This window comes from Trichoderma virens, assembly GCF_000170995.1.
Source record: "Trichoderma virens Gv29-8 chromosome Unknown TRIVIscaffold_88, whole genome shotgun sequence".
Lineage (NCBI taxonomy): Eukaryota > Fungi > Ascomycota > Sordariomycetes > Hypocreales > Hypocreaceae > Trichoderma > Trichoderma virens.
Window position 1 is genome coordinate 855,594 of NW_014013661.1, and position 13,969 is coordinate 869,562.

General features: G+C 46.8%; 5 protein-coding genes across 5 annotated transcripts; 3 read left to right on the top strand and 2 right to left on the bottom strand.

Annotated features, from left to right (window-relative positions):
* Positions 1-49: 49 nt before the first annotated feature.
* TRIVIDRAFT_88725 (uncharacterized protein) lies at positions 50-1,111 on the top strand (the record flags this gene model as incomplete). Its single annotated transcript, XM_014096384.1, has 3 exons — positions 50-163; positions 318-551; positions 620-1,111. 3 exons carry the CDS (start codon positions 100-102, stop codon positions 769-771), a joined length of 450 nt encoding a protein of 149 aa, XP_013951859.1.
* Positions 1,112-1,272: 161 nt separating this feature from the next.
* Positions 1,273-4,674, bottom strand: TRIVIDRAFT_160093 (uncharacterized protein; the record flags this gene model as incomplete). Its single annotated transcript, XM_014096385.1, has 1 exon — positions 1,273-4,674. One exon carries the CDS (start codon positions 4,672-4,674, stop codon positions 1,273-1,275), a length of 3,402 nt encoding a protein of 1,133 aa, XP_013951860.1.
* A 1,204-nt stretch (positions 4,675-5,878) lies between these two features.
* TRIVIDRAFT_57476 (uncharacterized protein) lies at positions 5,879-7,207 on the top strand (the record flags this gene model as incomplete). The annotated part of the gene is made up of 1 exon (XM_014096386.1): positions 5,879-7,207. The coding sequence occupies one exon, from the start codon at positions 5,879-5,881 to the stop codon at positions 7,205-7,207; it is 1,329 nt and encodes a 442-aa protein (XP_013951861.1).
* A 192-nt stretch (positions 7,208-7,399) lies between these two features.
* On the bottom strand, positions 7,400-7,902 carry TRIVIDRAFT_130839 (uncharacterized protein; the record flags this gene model as incomplete). The annotated part of the gene is made up of 2 exons (XM_014096387.1): positions 7,400-7,531; positions 7,597-7,902. Coding segments are annotated over 2 exons (438 nt in total), but the record flags the coding sequence as incomplete, so codon positions are not given.
* Positions 7,903-10,534: 2,632 nt separating this feature from the next.
* TRIVIDRAFT_132488 (uncharacterized protein) lies at positions 10,535-13,678 on the top strand (the record flags this gene model as incomplete). Its single annotated transcript, XM_014096388.1, has 3 exons — positions 10,535-12,063; positions 12,121-12,608; positions 13,311-13,678. Coding segments are annotated over 3 exons (2,385 nt in total), but the record flags the coding sequence as incomplete, so codon positions are not given.
* Positions 13,679-13,969: the final 291 nt, after the last annotated feature.

Genomic DNA, 13,969 nt, shown 5'->3' on the forward strand with positions numbered 1-13,969 from the left:
GCAACCACCACTCAAGCGCATCACGGCTTCTTTTTCTTAGTGACTCGCCAGTTCTCAACAGCCCCGTGACGAAAAACCAGACGTCGACGAATCCTCAAAATGCCTCCCAAGAAGGTCGCCGCTCCTAAGGAGAACATCTCCCTGGGCCCCTCTGCCCGCGATGGTACGTATGAACCAAACACGACGAAATAATTCCTGGCGAATTTTGAGTGTTTGCGCATTGAAGCGCTCGCCTCGAAATTTCCATATGAAAAAAGAGAGGAGGGGTGAAAAAAAAGGCAAATTTGGCGATGGTTTGGCTAACAATGGCACAATAGGCGAGCTCGTCTTCGGCGTTGCTCGTATCTTCGCCTCCTTCAACGACACCTTCGTCCACGTCACCGATCTGTCCGGCCGTGAAACCATCACCCGTGTCACCGGTGGAATGAAGGTCAAGGCTGACCGTGACGAGTCCTCCCCCTACGCTGCCATGTTGGCTGCCCAGGACGTCGCCGCCCGCTGCAAGGAGCTCGGCATCAACGCTCTGCACATCAAGATCCGTGCCACCGGTGGTATGTTGCGCCTCCATTACAAATGTTGACATAGAAGGCATAGAGACTAACGGGGACAACTTTGATAGGTAACGGCACCAAGACTCCTGGCCCCGGTGCCCAGTCTGCTCTCCGTGCCCTTGCCCGTGCTGGCATGAAGATTGGCCGCATTGAGGACGTTACTCCTACCCCCTCCGACTCTACCCGCAGAAAGGGTGGTCGCCGTGGTCGTCGTTTGTAAATACTGTATTTTTTTCACAAACAAAAAAATACGGATTTGCATGCTTGGCGAGCCTTTGGTTTGGGATCAAGGCAGGAGTTTCGCTATCTGGTTCTTTTATGTGGCGTTGAGAAAAAACGAGGAGAACGGCCCTTAAAGCCTGGTCTCCAACTCTACCATGCTCTGCTCAGGCTTCTTTGTCCTTTTTATTAGAAAGAGGATATGGCTTGATGTCGATGCAGTAGACAGTTACGAATTCGCCCGAAGAAGGCTATGAAAAGTTATCTTCCTGTCAGAGTAACACTCTTCTGTGAGATGTGCCACATGTGATTCTCAAATCTGAATGAGCAATGATTGAATGAAGCAATGTGTGATGATTAATTCTATTTGATATGTGTTCCTAGCATTCCCATTTGATCCTCATTCCAATGTCTTCAAATTCCAGACTCCTTGCTTATTGGTATAAAAGCAGATGCAAATCCATTGGAGCATATCAAATGCTCCTCGAACAAAAATTAAATCTCACTTAAATTGTGGTTTCAACGACCACATGCCTCTTCCAGTACTGCTGACCCGGTTCAATACCGCAATCATCTCCAGCGCAGACTTGAATTCGTCGCTCTGCTTCTTTCCAGGACAATAAGAATTAAAATGGTCCACCAGCATCTTACTGGGGACTTTTCCTCCGTGACGGTTGATGAACGTCTTGATCAATGGAATGAAATCTTTCGCCTTCAAGTTCTTGTCGCTTCCAGGTGTGCCTGATCGTGAGCTGCTACCGCTGTCCAAGCCCTGGCGATCTGCAAGGTTGCTCATGACACCCGCCGAACTTGGACCTCCACGACGACGATTACCGCCAGGACGGCCTGCTGTTCCAACTTCGCCAGTCCAAGTGACCGTGCCGATCGGGATTCGACGAGCTTCTTCTCCAGCATGTCGAAGATGGGCTGCAGCTTGACGGGCTACCATGTTCGCCTCCTGACGCAGAACTGATATATCAGCCTGGACCTTCTGTGGACCATTGACAATCTGTTCGTGGTCGTAGGCACTGTTCACTGATCGGGCAAAGATGCCTTCAAGCATTCTCTTCTCCTCATGCGCAGATGGATCTTCCTTGACTTCCTCCGTTGCAGCAACCAGATCCAAGCTCTTCAATTCACCTTCTTGTTTTCCTTGGCCCACACTTCTAATGGGCATCAGAGATTTTGCATCAGTGTTGTCTATATTCTTGCTCAAATTCACCTCCGCACCCTTGAATACTTCGCTTCTTGCCGCAGCAGGATCAGTGTTTTTATCGAAAGTGAATAGATCATACAAGTCTGAGAGATCGTAAGAGCTTCGCTGCTTCGGATCTTTGAGAACCTTGTTCGTCATAAACTGCTTGAAGATTTGACGATGATAAATCTTCTCTTCAATCGTACCCTCAGTCATCAGTCGGTAGATCTTTACCGGTTTGTTCTGGCCCAGTCTCCATGCTCGCTCTCGCGCTTGCAGGTCAGTAGATGGATTCCAGTCTGGATCAAAGATGATGATGCGATCTGCGCCAGTAAGGTTTGTGCCCAATCCACCAGTCCTGGTAGTCATGAGAAAGACATGGATATCAGGATCGGAGTTGAACTTGTCAATCATCGGCTGTCGTTGGTCGATTGGAGTTTCGCCATCCATCCGCAAATAGGTGATGCCACAATTCCTGATGCATTTCTCAATGATGTTCAGCATTTGCTTTCCTTGTGAAAACAGAAGTGTCTTGTGCCCATTCGGAATCATGACTTTTTGTAACAGGTCTTTGGTGAGTTGAAGTTTTGCTGACATTTTTGGGTTACCAACTTCATAACCAGGCTTATATGCAAGAGACTTATCAAGTAGATCAGGGTGGTTGCAAATCTTGCGGAGAATATCAATTCCATAGAGAGATTGGCGTGTCCTGTTCAAAATTGCTGACACTTCGTCGGAGCGGAGAAATGTCTCGTATGCCTTGCGTTGACCCTCTGTCAATTTGCAGAACAAGACCTGCTCTGTCTTTTCTGGGAGGTCGGCAGCCACATCAACTTTCAATCGCTGGAGAAGATATTCACTGATGGTCTCCTTCAGAGCCTCGGCACATTTTTCAGCAGTCATGACTTGTAGATTAGACGCATTTGCATAACCGCCCTGTCGAATGGGTATCTCAAATTGCTGCTTAAAGTTGACGAGAGTTCCCAAGCGCATTGGATAGATAAAGTCGAAGAGTGACCAGAGTTCCGTGAGGTTATTTTGGATTGGTGTTCCAGACAAAATGAGACGATTTGGCGTGTTGAGCTCTTTGCAGGTCACGGTGATTTCGGCATTTGGATTTCGGATCTTATGGCCCTCATCAAGCACCGCATAGTCCCATTCAACGCCCAACAGCAGATCGGCATATGTCTGAAGACCAGTGTAGGTGGTGACCAGGACATGGCCTTTCTGAACCACTCCCCGCACAATTTTTCTCGCCGCTTTTTCGGATTTGGTAGCCATTGGGCTAAAGTGCTCGACATCGTAATCATCTTCTGCTGCAGGGTTGAGCATCCCACTGCCTGAAGAATGAAGGATTGAGACACGCAGAGGCGGCCACCAGCGATGGAATTCGCTTACCCACTGGCGGAGGAGTGTGGCTGGAGCGACCACGATGACTGGCTTCTTGAGCTTTTTGCTGTAGTGTAGGGCAGCAATGAATGCGATAAGCTGAACGGTTTTGCCAAGACCCATTTCGTCTCCAATGATGCCTCCAACATTTTGCTTGTAGAGTTCAGCCAGCCACTGTACGCCAGTCTTTTGATATCCGAAGAGGGACGGGTATACGTCGCCTGGCAGTTTGAGGTCATCGGTAAAATAATGATCTGCCACACCTGGCGCCGGTTTAAACCATTCGTCTTCCTCCTCGTCACTCTCCTCCGGGTTGGTTGTGGAGTCGCTTTGTCGTTTGGCTCGTCTTGCTCGACTTCTTCGATCAACCCAGTCTTTCAAGCGCTTCTTGTAGTGCGCCTCGTTGCCATCATCAACCTTACTAAGATCAATGCTCTCTTGCTCGGCAGCTGATGCCTTGGCTTTGGCTTTACGACGCTGTTGACGAACGATGTCATCTTCTGTTGTTTGTTGCCAGACCGCTGAATCAACTGATTCCGAGCTAGACTGTGCCTCGGGCTCAAAATCAGCAGAGGGCTCACGCTCTGTTTGTCTTTGAACCTTTCTCTTCTTCCGCGGTCGAAGTGAGAATTCAGCTTCTGCCGCAGTTCCTTCGCTCACGGATGGTGTTGACACTTCTTCTTCGAAGCCGGGGCGTCGAAGTAATTGATGTGATAGAGGACCCTCCCCGGCCTCATTGTTCAGTTGCTCCGCAGCGGCTTCCTCCTCAGCATCCAAAATGGTGTCGGCAAGTTGACCCTCGATGCCAGCAGGGCGTGCTCCTCCCAACTTCGAAAACGGGGTAATCTTGCCGGTTCGGATGAGATAGTCACGATTGCTTTCACCGGGAAGCCTCTTAGACTTCGTCTGGTTCAAGCTGTGTAACGGATCTTCCTGGTGTCTCTTCTGGATACGTGATTCGAAATCAGTAATGTCCAGCGTGGTTTGCTGAATTTCCTGCTCGATTTTGGCAATCGCATTTTGAATGGTAAGAGACTGGGTTGGGTTGCCAGCAGCTTTTTCCAGCCTCTTTTTTTCCTTGTCAAGCAGAGACTTGTATCGCTCCTTGGTCAGCTCCAATTTGACGATCCGGGCGCGGTCCTTTTTGTCTTCAGCCTCCATTAGCGCCGCATTGGCCTGCATGGTGATGTCTCGCTCCAGATCATCCTGATCTCGTACTGTTCCGGAAAGATTCTTCAGCGCATCCTCTTCACTGATTCCAATAGCTGGCGGGGAATCAGGGTTGGGATCAGGTGTCGAGCCTTGTTGAGCTGCTTCCATCATTTGGCCGAGCAAGGCACTGCGACTTTCGCCGATGTCCTTCTCTTTTGTCTCGTTTTCAGAGTCCATGATGTCAGTTGGACCGCTTAAGTTCTTCAAGCTGGTAGTGGCTGAGTATCGGCGATAGATTAGGTATTTGAGCCTTGAAGATTCGATAAAAAATCACTATAGATGAAAGAAATGTAGAAGAATCAGGTTTGACATGTTCTTTATTGTCTGGGAGTTGTGCGACGCCTGTGATGTCAACAAAGAAGTGATTCACGGCGGCGATGAATGCAGTCTAGTGGCGAGTCAAAATTGCAATTTCTGGTCCTGCCGAGAACATTAATCATGTCTTTAGCGTCATGTCATGGTCTTCAGCGGAGATCCTTGTGACGAAAAAGAGCCCATGAAGTGAAGATGAAGTGAAGAAAAGGCGAAAACACAGTGACGAGCAAAGGAAGTTGTGCTTGTAAACAGTGGCTGACATGAAGGTTCGATGTTGCTCGACATGTGAGTGGCAAAGCAGCGAGACGCTGATTGGTCATCGTTAAGGTGCGCCACTGCATAAAGCTCCAGGCAGATGCGCAAATTGTGCATTTTATGTCACGTGATTATGAAAGCACTCTGTGAGAAGACCAAAAGAAACTCCAAGCTTCAGGGTAGCGCCGAATAAAGCAGGCGGATCACCGACATGTTCAGAGCAGATGGAAGTTATATGATGATTAATTCGTGACAGCAGCTTTAATTTGAATATTGATGTCATTTCAATAATTTTGGCGCATGTCATTGGCAGCCTCTTCTCAAGTACACTGAGTCATAACCTTGCAATATTACTCTGCAGGTTACCACCCATAGCACAGAGCCTTATATGATATCATTACTTCAGCCTTCATATATATAGCTACATATAAATACAACAAATCGCACTCCACCCACATTACATCTTGATTACTTTCTCTGCGCGCCCTTTTTTTAACATTGTTCAAATACATTTCTTCCATTGACACCACATTCTCAATCTACCCCAAGTTTATACTGCGGTCTTCGGCTTCGGAGCCGCCCCTCATCTAAACTCTCCATATATAATGAGTCAGATCTTCCACTCCAAGCCAGTTTCTATCAACATTAAGCCTTCAACATGTCAATTTGGACAAGAGTAGCCCATCGCCTCCAAACATCATTTCTCCACCTTTATCCACAGAAAATCTTTATCGCTAAACCAATGGCGGCCTACTCTACACAAGCGTCGCATCAGCCTGCATGGCTTCAGTCCTTGCTAGACAACACGAGGCCGGCTCCCAAGTTATACGCCTGGAGCCCAGAGAACGTAGACAGCAGCATCAGCGGCAATGACAATTCCAAACACTCCAATTCGGATGACTTGGACCGCCGCATATTCATCCTCGGCGTTGGCAATCTAGGTCGCCTCTATGCAAGCTGCCTTTCCATGCAATCTCCTCGCCCCCCGATTACTCTCGTTGTACACAGAAAAGAGCTTTTATCCCAATGGATTCAGAGCCCCGGTCTCGAGATTACCCGATTAGGAAAGTTATACAGCGGCAAGGATGAATTCCAGATCGAGTGGTGGACTGAACAAGCACCCACTCAAGGCCCTGTTAGAGAAGTCGCTCAAGCGAGCAAAATTCGCAACCTCATCATTGCGACCAAGGCTGCTGCAGCCATGCCCGAAACTGATAAACTACGAAGATATCTTGATAGTACTAGCAGCTTGGCATTTCTCCAAAACGGCATGTCCAAACTATGGCCGCCTCATGGACAGGAATACATAGCGAAGAGGTATCCCGATAACAGCGGGCCCAACATTTTGGCCTGTGTCACGAATCATGGCGTCTTATCAGAGGGACCATTTAAAAGCCTTCATGCCTCGCCTGCGGATACTGCTATTGGACCTGTCTTGCTGAATGACAACACTCCGTATCCCGCACCGAGTGTAGCCTATCTAACAGAAGCCATCGCCACCGCTCCCGACCTCAACGCAAGATCCGTAACAAGAGCCGAACTATGGGTCTCACAGCTCCAAAAACTCGTCGTGAACTCTTCCATAAACCCTCTCACTGCCATTCTCCGGTGTAAAAATGGCGTCCTCTTTGAGAATCCAAATGGCGTTATAGCCAAAGTTATCGACCGCCTCCTCTACGAATCTGGTGCTGTCCTCCAAACTCTCATCAATCACCCCAGCAGCGCTCAAATTCTCACTGATTCCACGGAAATCGAGGGTCAATCGTTGGATGTCTTGAGAGAGGAGCTTACTTTGCGCTTTTCGCAACCTCAGCTTCGTACGATGCTTTATAAGATTGGGCAGATTGTCAAGGATAACACGAGTTCAATGCTGCAGGATGCCCGTGCAGGAAAATCCACTGAAATCCGGGATTTTAATGGATGGCTGGTCGAGACGGCAGGTTTTCTTGGCAAAAATAGCAGCGGTCAGCAGTCAGATTTGGACGTCTCCTGTCATCGGGCTTTGATCGCACTGGTTGAGTCAGGCGCCGTTTTGGATGAGTCGGAGTTAGCAAAGCAATTGCTGTCGTGAAATTCCTTCACGCCCTCTTTTTTTCTCTTTAGCTCATATGTCACAAAACACAGTGTCGATTCATTTAAGGATGTCAATTACTTTGAATGTTATAGATACAAATACAGATGCCGTCATCACCATTATTCATTGCGCGTCAGCATTTACAATCCTTCAACCGTCATTTGGAAATGGAAACTGAGAGGAATCGTCAAGGTCATCATTAAACAGCTCCCACACGCGATTGCAGCACCCCATCGGCGTTACTCCACCTCCAACTCTCTGTGCAACGATGCGCCACTTTTCATCTTCATAACTTTGTAAAGCATCTAGTAATCTTTCATCCTGGATCAAAGAGTCAGTAACTTCATATTTTGAGTCAAGATTAGTCTTAAAAGAGAGCAGCATACCATTTCTCTTGTCCATGGCGTGGACTCTGTCTTTAATCTGGTACAATATCTCACTTGCAATGTGCCTGGATTGCGGCCGGGGAAGAAGTCGGCAATTTGCTTCCATGTGAGGTTTTTCTGCTCCTTGAGCTCGATCAGAAGTTCATCTTCTTCCTGAGTGAACTTAATCCTTGGCCGTTGAGGTCGCCGCGCCGGAGAAGGCATTCCTTCTCTGCCAACCAGGTTGTGTGTATCTTGGCTACCCTCTCCATGCATCGAGCTCGATGAGTGACTCATGTCTGGTAGATGGTGGTGATGATGAGAAGGCCGAGACCATGACACGCCACTACCTGGTCTGGGGAACCCGTATATATTTGAGGCAGATCCTGGGGAGTTGTCATAGGCAGCAGGCACCGATGAGCCTGCTGAGCCAGGGTCATCTGCATACATGTAGCGCCTTTGATCTTCCTCCATGCCAAGCGTGGAGTAATAATGCCTGTAAGACGACGCTGCCATTGGATTATAGCCTCTTTCGTATAAACTATGTCTTCCGTCGTGATCCATTGGTGAATGATGTTCTGTTGGTTATCTCAACTGTAATGACACCAGAGATCTCATGACAGGAGTCATTTCGCCGTCATATATAAACGAATTGGCCGAACCAGAGAAAAATCTAATCTTTTGCCATCCCATAGCCTCCCCCTTCCCCTCAACCTCAACAGCGGCATTGAAGAAACAATTTGCCCCCGCACAAGCACATGCTGTGAATTCAGGTTCATGCGCGGTGGGCAAAATGTATAAGTTTCCGCAATATTGGGAGGCGTGTTGGGTGTGGTGTTGAGCACGGCTAGCCTCAGTATAGGCAGTCAACCGTACCGGGAAAAAGATCTGATGCCCTCCATCGTCTGAAAATGGCAATATAGACCAGCTAGTTCACCCGATATTGCGAATTCCGTGACCAAATAAAGTATGTGGGGAGGCTCTTTTCCGGTGCTGTGCCGATTGTTGTATGCAGCAGGTCAAAGCGCCCATGCCAAGTAAATTTACCGATGAGGAGGATCCAAGCTCGGACGCTGGGCCGTGTATTTGGACGCTATGCATAAGCCTCGGTAGAGATGTTGGGTTTATTTCCGGAGACTTCTGCGTCCAAATACGAGACGGAATGCGAGGTACGGCACTGATCAGGGGCGCTAATGCAGCTCATTGACCCTTGATCCGCTGTCAAACGGACCGTTACCAAGAAGACGGGCTGAAGGAGGTTGCCGTGAGGTGGCGATAAATTGGATGATCGACAACCGTTATAAGCAAGGTTCAATGGAGATTGTCGATCGTGTAACGGCTCGATGGTCAGACTAGGGGATCGGATAGTTCAACCCGAGAGGAAGACATGACAATTTCGGGGAGGTAGCCGAAATGACCTTTATGCAGAGTATTTAAGTCGGTACGAATCCGCGATTTTGGGTTGCCAACCGGCATCGCCGCCTTGGCTTACTCTGCAAAACTGAGAAGAATTGCCTCCCTCGGTACGGAAGTGGTCGAATCGGGAAGCTGAGACGATAAGGCACATGCATCCAAACTTTGAAGTAGCCTAGGTAGACAGCATATTTTCTCACATGTGAGCACCATTTGATCGATTTATCAAATAACAATTGCTCCGCGGCCAGAGTGTGGCAGTACCTGCTCAATCCCAGTCGCCCGAACTGGTGTGAAGCCACGATTGGGCTCATTTTCATTGCCATATATCGCTACGGTCGGAGCATGTTTTTGTGCGTAATTACTCTACCGTAAATCGCTACAGCGACTAATAGACTTATGGTCACCGATCAGTCCTATTTATTTTGTATCCATCGTCTCAGAAATATCGGACCCAACGTAGTATCGGGAACCCCAAGCTGGCTAGATGTAAAAGTTCAGACACCCATAACCATGTATTGCTGCTGCAAATCCATGATTTAGTCCCGGCGTACGGAGTACCTGTGCATGCAATGATAAGCGTCGGTACATGTATTCAGGACTCAGCCGCACTCGGGAAGACGAGAGCCGCATGCAAAGGGATGGATCGGGCATGCAGATATGAATCCGTAGCCCGTATAGTACAGGGGATTAGCAGGGGCTTATAGTGATCTATCTCACTATAATTATTAACTAAGAACTGAGATATAAAGGAATACATATAGCGATAGTAGCAGAAAGTAGCGATAGTAGCAGAAAGTAGCGATAGTAGCAGAAAGTAGCGATAGTAGCAGAAAGTAGCAGAAAGTAGCGATAGCAGTAGAAAGTAGATAGCAGCAGAAAGTAGCGATAGTAGCAGAAAGTAGCGATAGTAGCGATAGTAGCGATAGTAGCGATAGTAGCGATAGTAGCGATAGTAGCGACAGTAGCGACAGTAGCAGATACTTAAAAAAAATAGATATTTAAGTAATTAAGTAATAATAATAAATTCATTCTTTTTACAATATGTAATTTCCTTGTAGTTATTTAGGATGCTGGATACAGATACCTAGCTATATCTATAAAAAGCAGGCTGATTTCCAGTATTGTATCCAGCCAATTGCAAGCCTTATCTACATTGCCAAGCAGAAGGCTGCAATGAAGTCTTGCGCCTAGTGGTCTTGAATAAGCAGGCATCAGTAATTGTGTTTTCCCTAATTATTATTGGATGTCCAAGTTACGTACCGAAATGCAGCCTGATATGAGAATATTTGGGGTTGGGTTGCAACTCTTGCCTTTACATCTGTACCTATGCATACACCTAACATCGCGACCTTGACGTTATAAAAAAAATTTGCGACAAAATGACTAGCATTCGCGAAATTTCAGGAAACACAATTAACAATGCCACAATCATTCAGGGCGATTTCAACACTACTCATACTGGTGTGCTGCACCTTAGATCCATGACTTTGGGTATCTACGATGTGGCTAACAAATTCTGCCGACAGGTCCCTCAGATACGGGTGACTCTTTTCTTCACAAAATCAGCAAAACGGACCCATTTTACGACAAAGAACGAATTTTGGAGTTAAAGGGCCCCTTCTTATACGAATCCTTCAGTTGGATTCTCGATCATGAAGACTTTCAGAAATGGCGCCACACAAAGAAAAGTGGTGTACTTTGGATTAAAGGCGACCCTGGAAAGGGCAAGACAATGCTCCTCTGCGGCATAATCAATGAATTGGAAAAAAATTCCGGAGTGAATATCAACCTGGGCTATTTTTTCTGCCAAGCCACAGACTCCAGAATTAATACTGCTGCTTCGGTTGTTGCGGGCTTAATCTTCTCTCTCATTAAGCGACACCCGGCACTCCTTTCACCTATTTGCAAGAAACATGAAGATAACTTAAGTCAACTCAATGGCCCTAATGCGTGGGCTGTTCTATGCAATATATTCAAAGATCTGACTCAATATTCAACCATACAGTACCCCGTTTGCATTGTCGATGCTCTCGATGAATGTGAGCATGATTGCAAGCTACTCTTGAGCCTTATCGTCAAAACAAGCGGGCGTGTCAAGTGGCTACTTTCGAGTCGGAATATCAAAGACATCGAGCGGGGATTTCGGTCAATTGAACCTAGTCGGAGACTGAGCCTGGAGCTAAAGGAGAATGCCGAAAACGTCTCCAAATCTGTCGACACTTACATCAACAAGTCTATCCAGGATATAGAAGCGCTAGAAGATGATGAAGAACTTCAGACCAGAACAACTGAAACTCTGAGAAAAAAAGCGAATGGCACCTTCCTCTGGGTGACCCTCGTGATCGAACAGTTGCGTAACACAGACCATCGCCATGTGGAAGAGGTGGTGGACCAAATGCCAGAGGGTCTGGAAAACCTCTACGACCTGATGATTCAACGAGCCAACTCGAAATTAAGGCAAAAAGATCGAGAAGCCTGTCGAATCCTGCTCTCCATTGTTACCACAGCCGAGAGGCCGCTTCACCTTAAAGAACTCCATGTTTTTATATGTTCTCAATGGGAACATTACAAAGTGGATTACAATATGCGAGATATGAAGGATATGGTCAAAGATCTTGGATCTCTTTTATCCATTAGAGACGAGACTGTCTACTTCATCCATCAGTCAGTCAAAGATTACATGGTGGGGAATGCCGCCAAGACCATATTTCCAAAGGGAATCGAGTACCAGCATTATAAAATGGCTGAAACCTCACTGGATGCTATGTCATGCATTTTGAGGCACAATATATACGATTTGAATGATCCACAAATACGCGCGAGCGCTATTACACCACCGTCTCCAGATCCCTTGATGCCTATAGCCTACTGTTGCGTATTTTGGGTTGAGCATTTATATCGCGGATGCGAGTCCAGGGGATTTAAAACTGATAAAGTCTTTGAAGATGAAGAAATTCTTCACTCATTTCTCAAAACTAATTACCTGGCCTGGTTAGAATCTTTAGCTCTCTTGCGTAACCTTACAGAGCAAGGAGCAGATGCTATTCAAAAGCTAAAGAATCTGGCTACCAGGTGGCACGGAAGTGAGGTTAATGGGAATCGGCTCGGTCATATGGAAAATCCGCAAAGAAAAAGGGGGACAAATTGCCTCAGAACGTTTATTAGCGACGCCTATCACTTCTTTCATTCCTACAAGTCCGTCGTGAGGGATTCGCCCCTACAGCTGTATCATTCGGCTATTGTCTTCGAAGACAGGCATAGCGCAATCTACAAGGCGTTCCACCAAACTGTATACGTTGGCTTTGGGAGACTCCCTACGGTCGTAAAAAGGCCACGGAGACAGTTCTCTCTTTTTCATGAAATAGCTCTCGGTAGCTATTATGGTGTTATCCAAGTGCTCTATTCACCAACCACTTCCGCAGTATGTGTGTTATGCACGGATGGTACCATCTCGATCTACAGAACAGACACAGTAAAACGTGTAATTGAATTGAGCGTGGATAAGACATGCCACCATTATGTCTCCTTTTTGCCCGATTTCAAACACTTGGTTTCTGTTTCTTACACAGGTGTCGTGCAAACGTGGTCGATCGATAGCGGGGCCCTGGTACAGCAACGTTATTTGGACCTTAATGTGAGCAAATTGGACATTAGATACGACTGCCACCAATATTTCCGAGAAGAAGTGATTGGTCTTTCATGGCATGGAGATCTGGCAGCATCAACCTGTCGCACTTTATCCGGTAGCGTGAACTTTGTGAGAATTTGGAGAACAAAAACGGGTGCTTGTGTGGGTATGATTGACCTGCAAATAATTGACTTCGAGTCAACGCATGCAATTTTTTCATCAAACTCTGCATTAATGGCATTGATGCACAGGGACAATATTAGAGTTTACTCTACCCGGACAGGAGAAGAGGTGAAACATATTCAAGGGCCCTTTTCTGGCTCGAGAAATTATAGGTGCGCAAAATTTTCGTCAAATTCAGAACTGTTGGCGTTATTATATGGCGACAAGGATATTTATTTCTGGTGTATTAAGACATGGAAAATGATACGCCATATTGAACAACCCGATAGAATAACGGACTTCGACCTCTCACACGACGCAGCGATTTTTGTGATGGTCCTGAACGAAAATGTGATCATTGGAGATACTAGGACGGGCCAGCTGCTATTCAATATTAAAGTTACCAATGATGGCACATACGTGGACGGTGCCTTTTTCCTTAACAGGTACTGGCCAAATTACTCGCTTCTAGCCTCTGTCGATAGCTCTAATATTCGAATATGGAGGGTTGATACAAGCGATACATCAGCTGAGAGATACACTACTAGGTCCGTGATGATATCTCCAGGGTCAACATATGTGGCGACTGGAAATCCTGAGGGCAGTATCAACATATGGGATGGAACGAGTGGTGAGTGTGTTCAGGTGCTCAAAAGGGACGATTCCAATGCGCCTTCTCCAGTTTTCTCACCAAATTCAGAACTTATTGCCTGTAAGGAAGGGGAGCAGAATGATGTCCGGATCTGGCACCTCAACACTGGGAAGTTAATTCGACTGCTTGAAGGCCAGAGTAAATACAGTATATATGAGATGGCATTCTCAGACGATTCAAAATACCTAGTTATTGGCTACAGCAGTGCAGTGGTGAAGGTCTGGTGTGTGGAATCTGGCAAATGCTTATTTGGAACCGACGAAATTAGCGATGACGAACCTGAGAAGTGGCATATCAGCTTTATCTCGTGGCTGGCGATTTCTGCCTGCTCAACATATATTGCCGTGGTTTCTGTGTCGTGGAATGGCGATTCCAAGGTTTGCATCTTGGATTGGCGCGCGGGCCGCGGTGTCTCCAGCTTTGAGCTCGAGCTAAGAGAATGTCGTCGCATCGACAGTGTTACTTTTTCTTCCGATGCTACAGTCTTAGCAGTCATCTGTCATGCGGGTTGGAAGAATGAAACAAGTTTATATGAG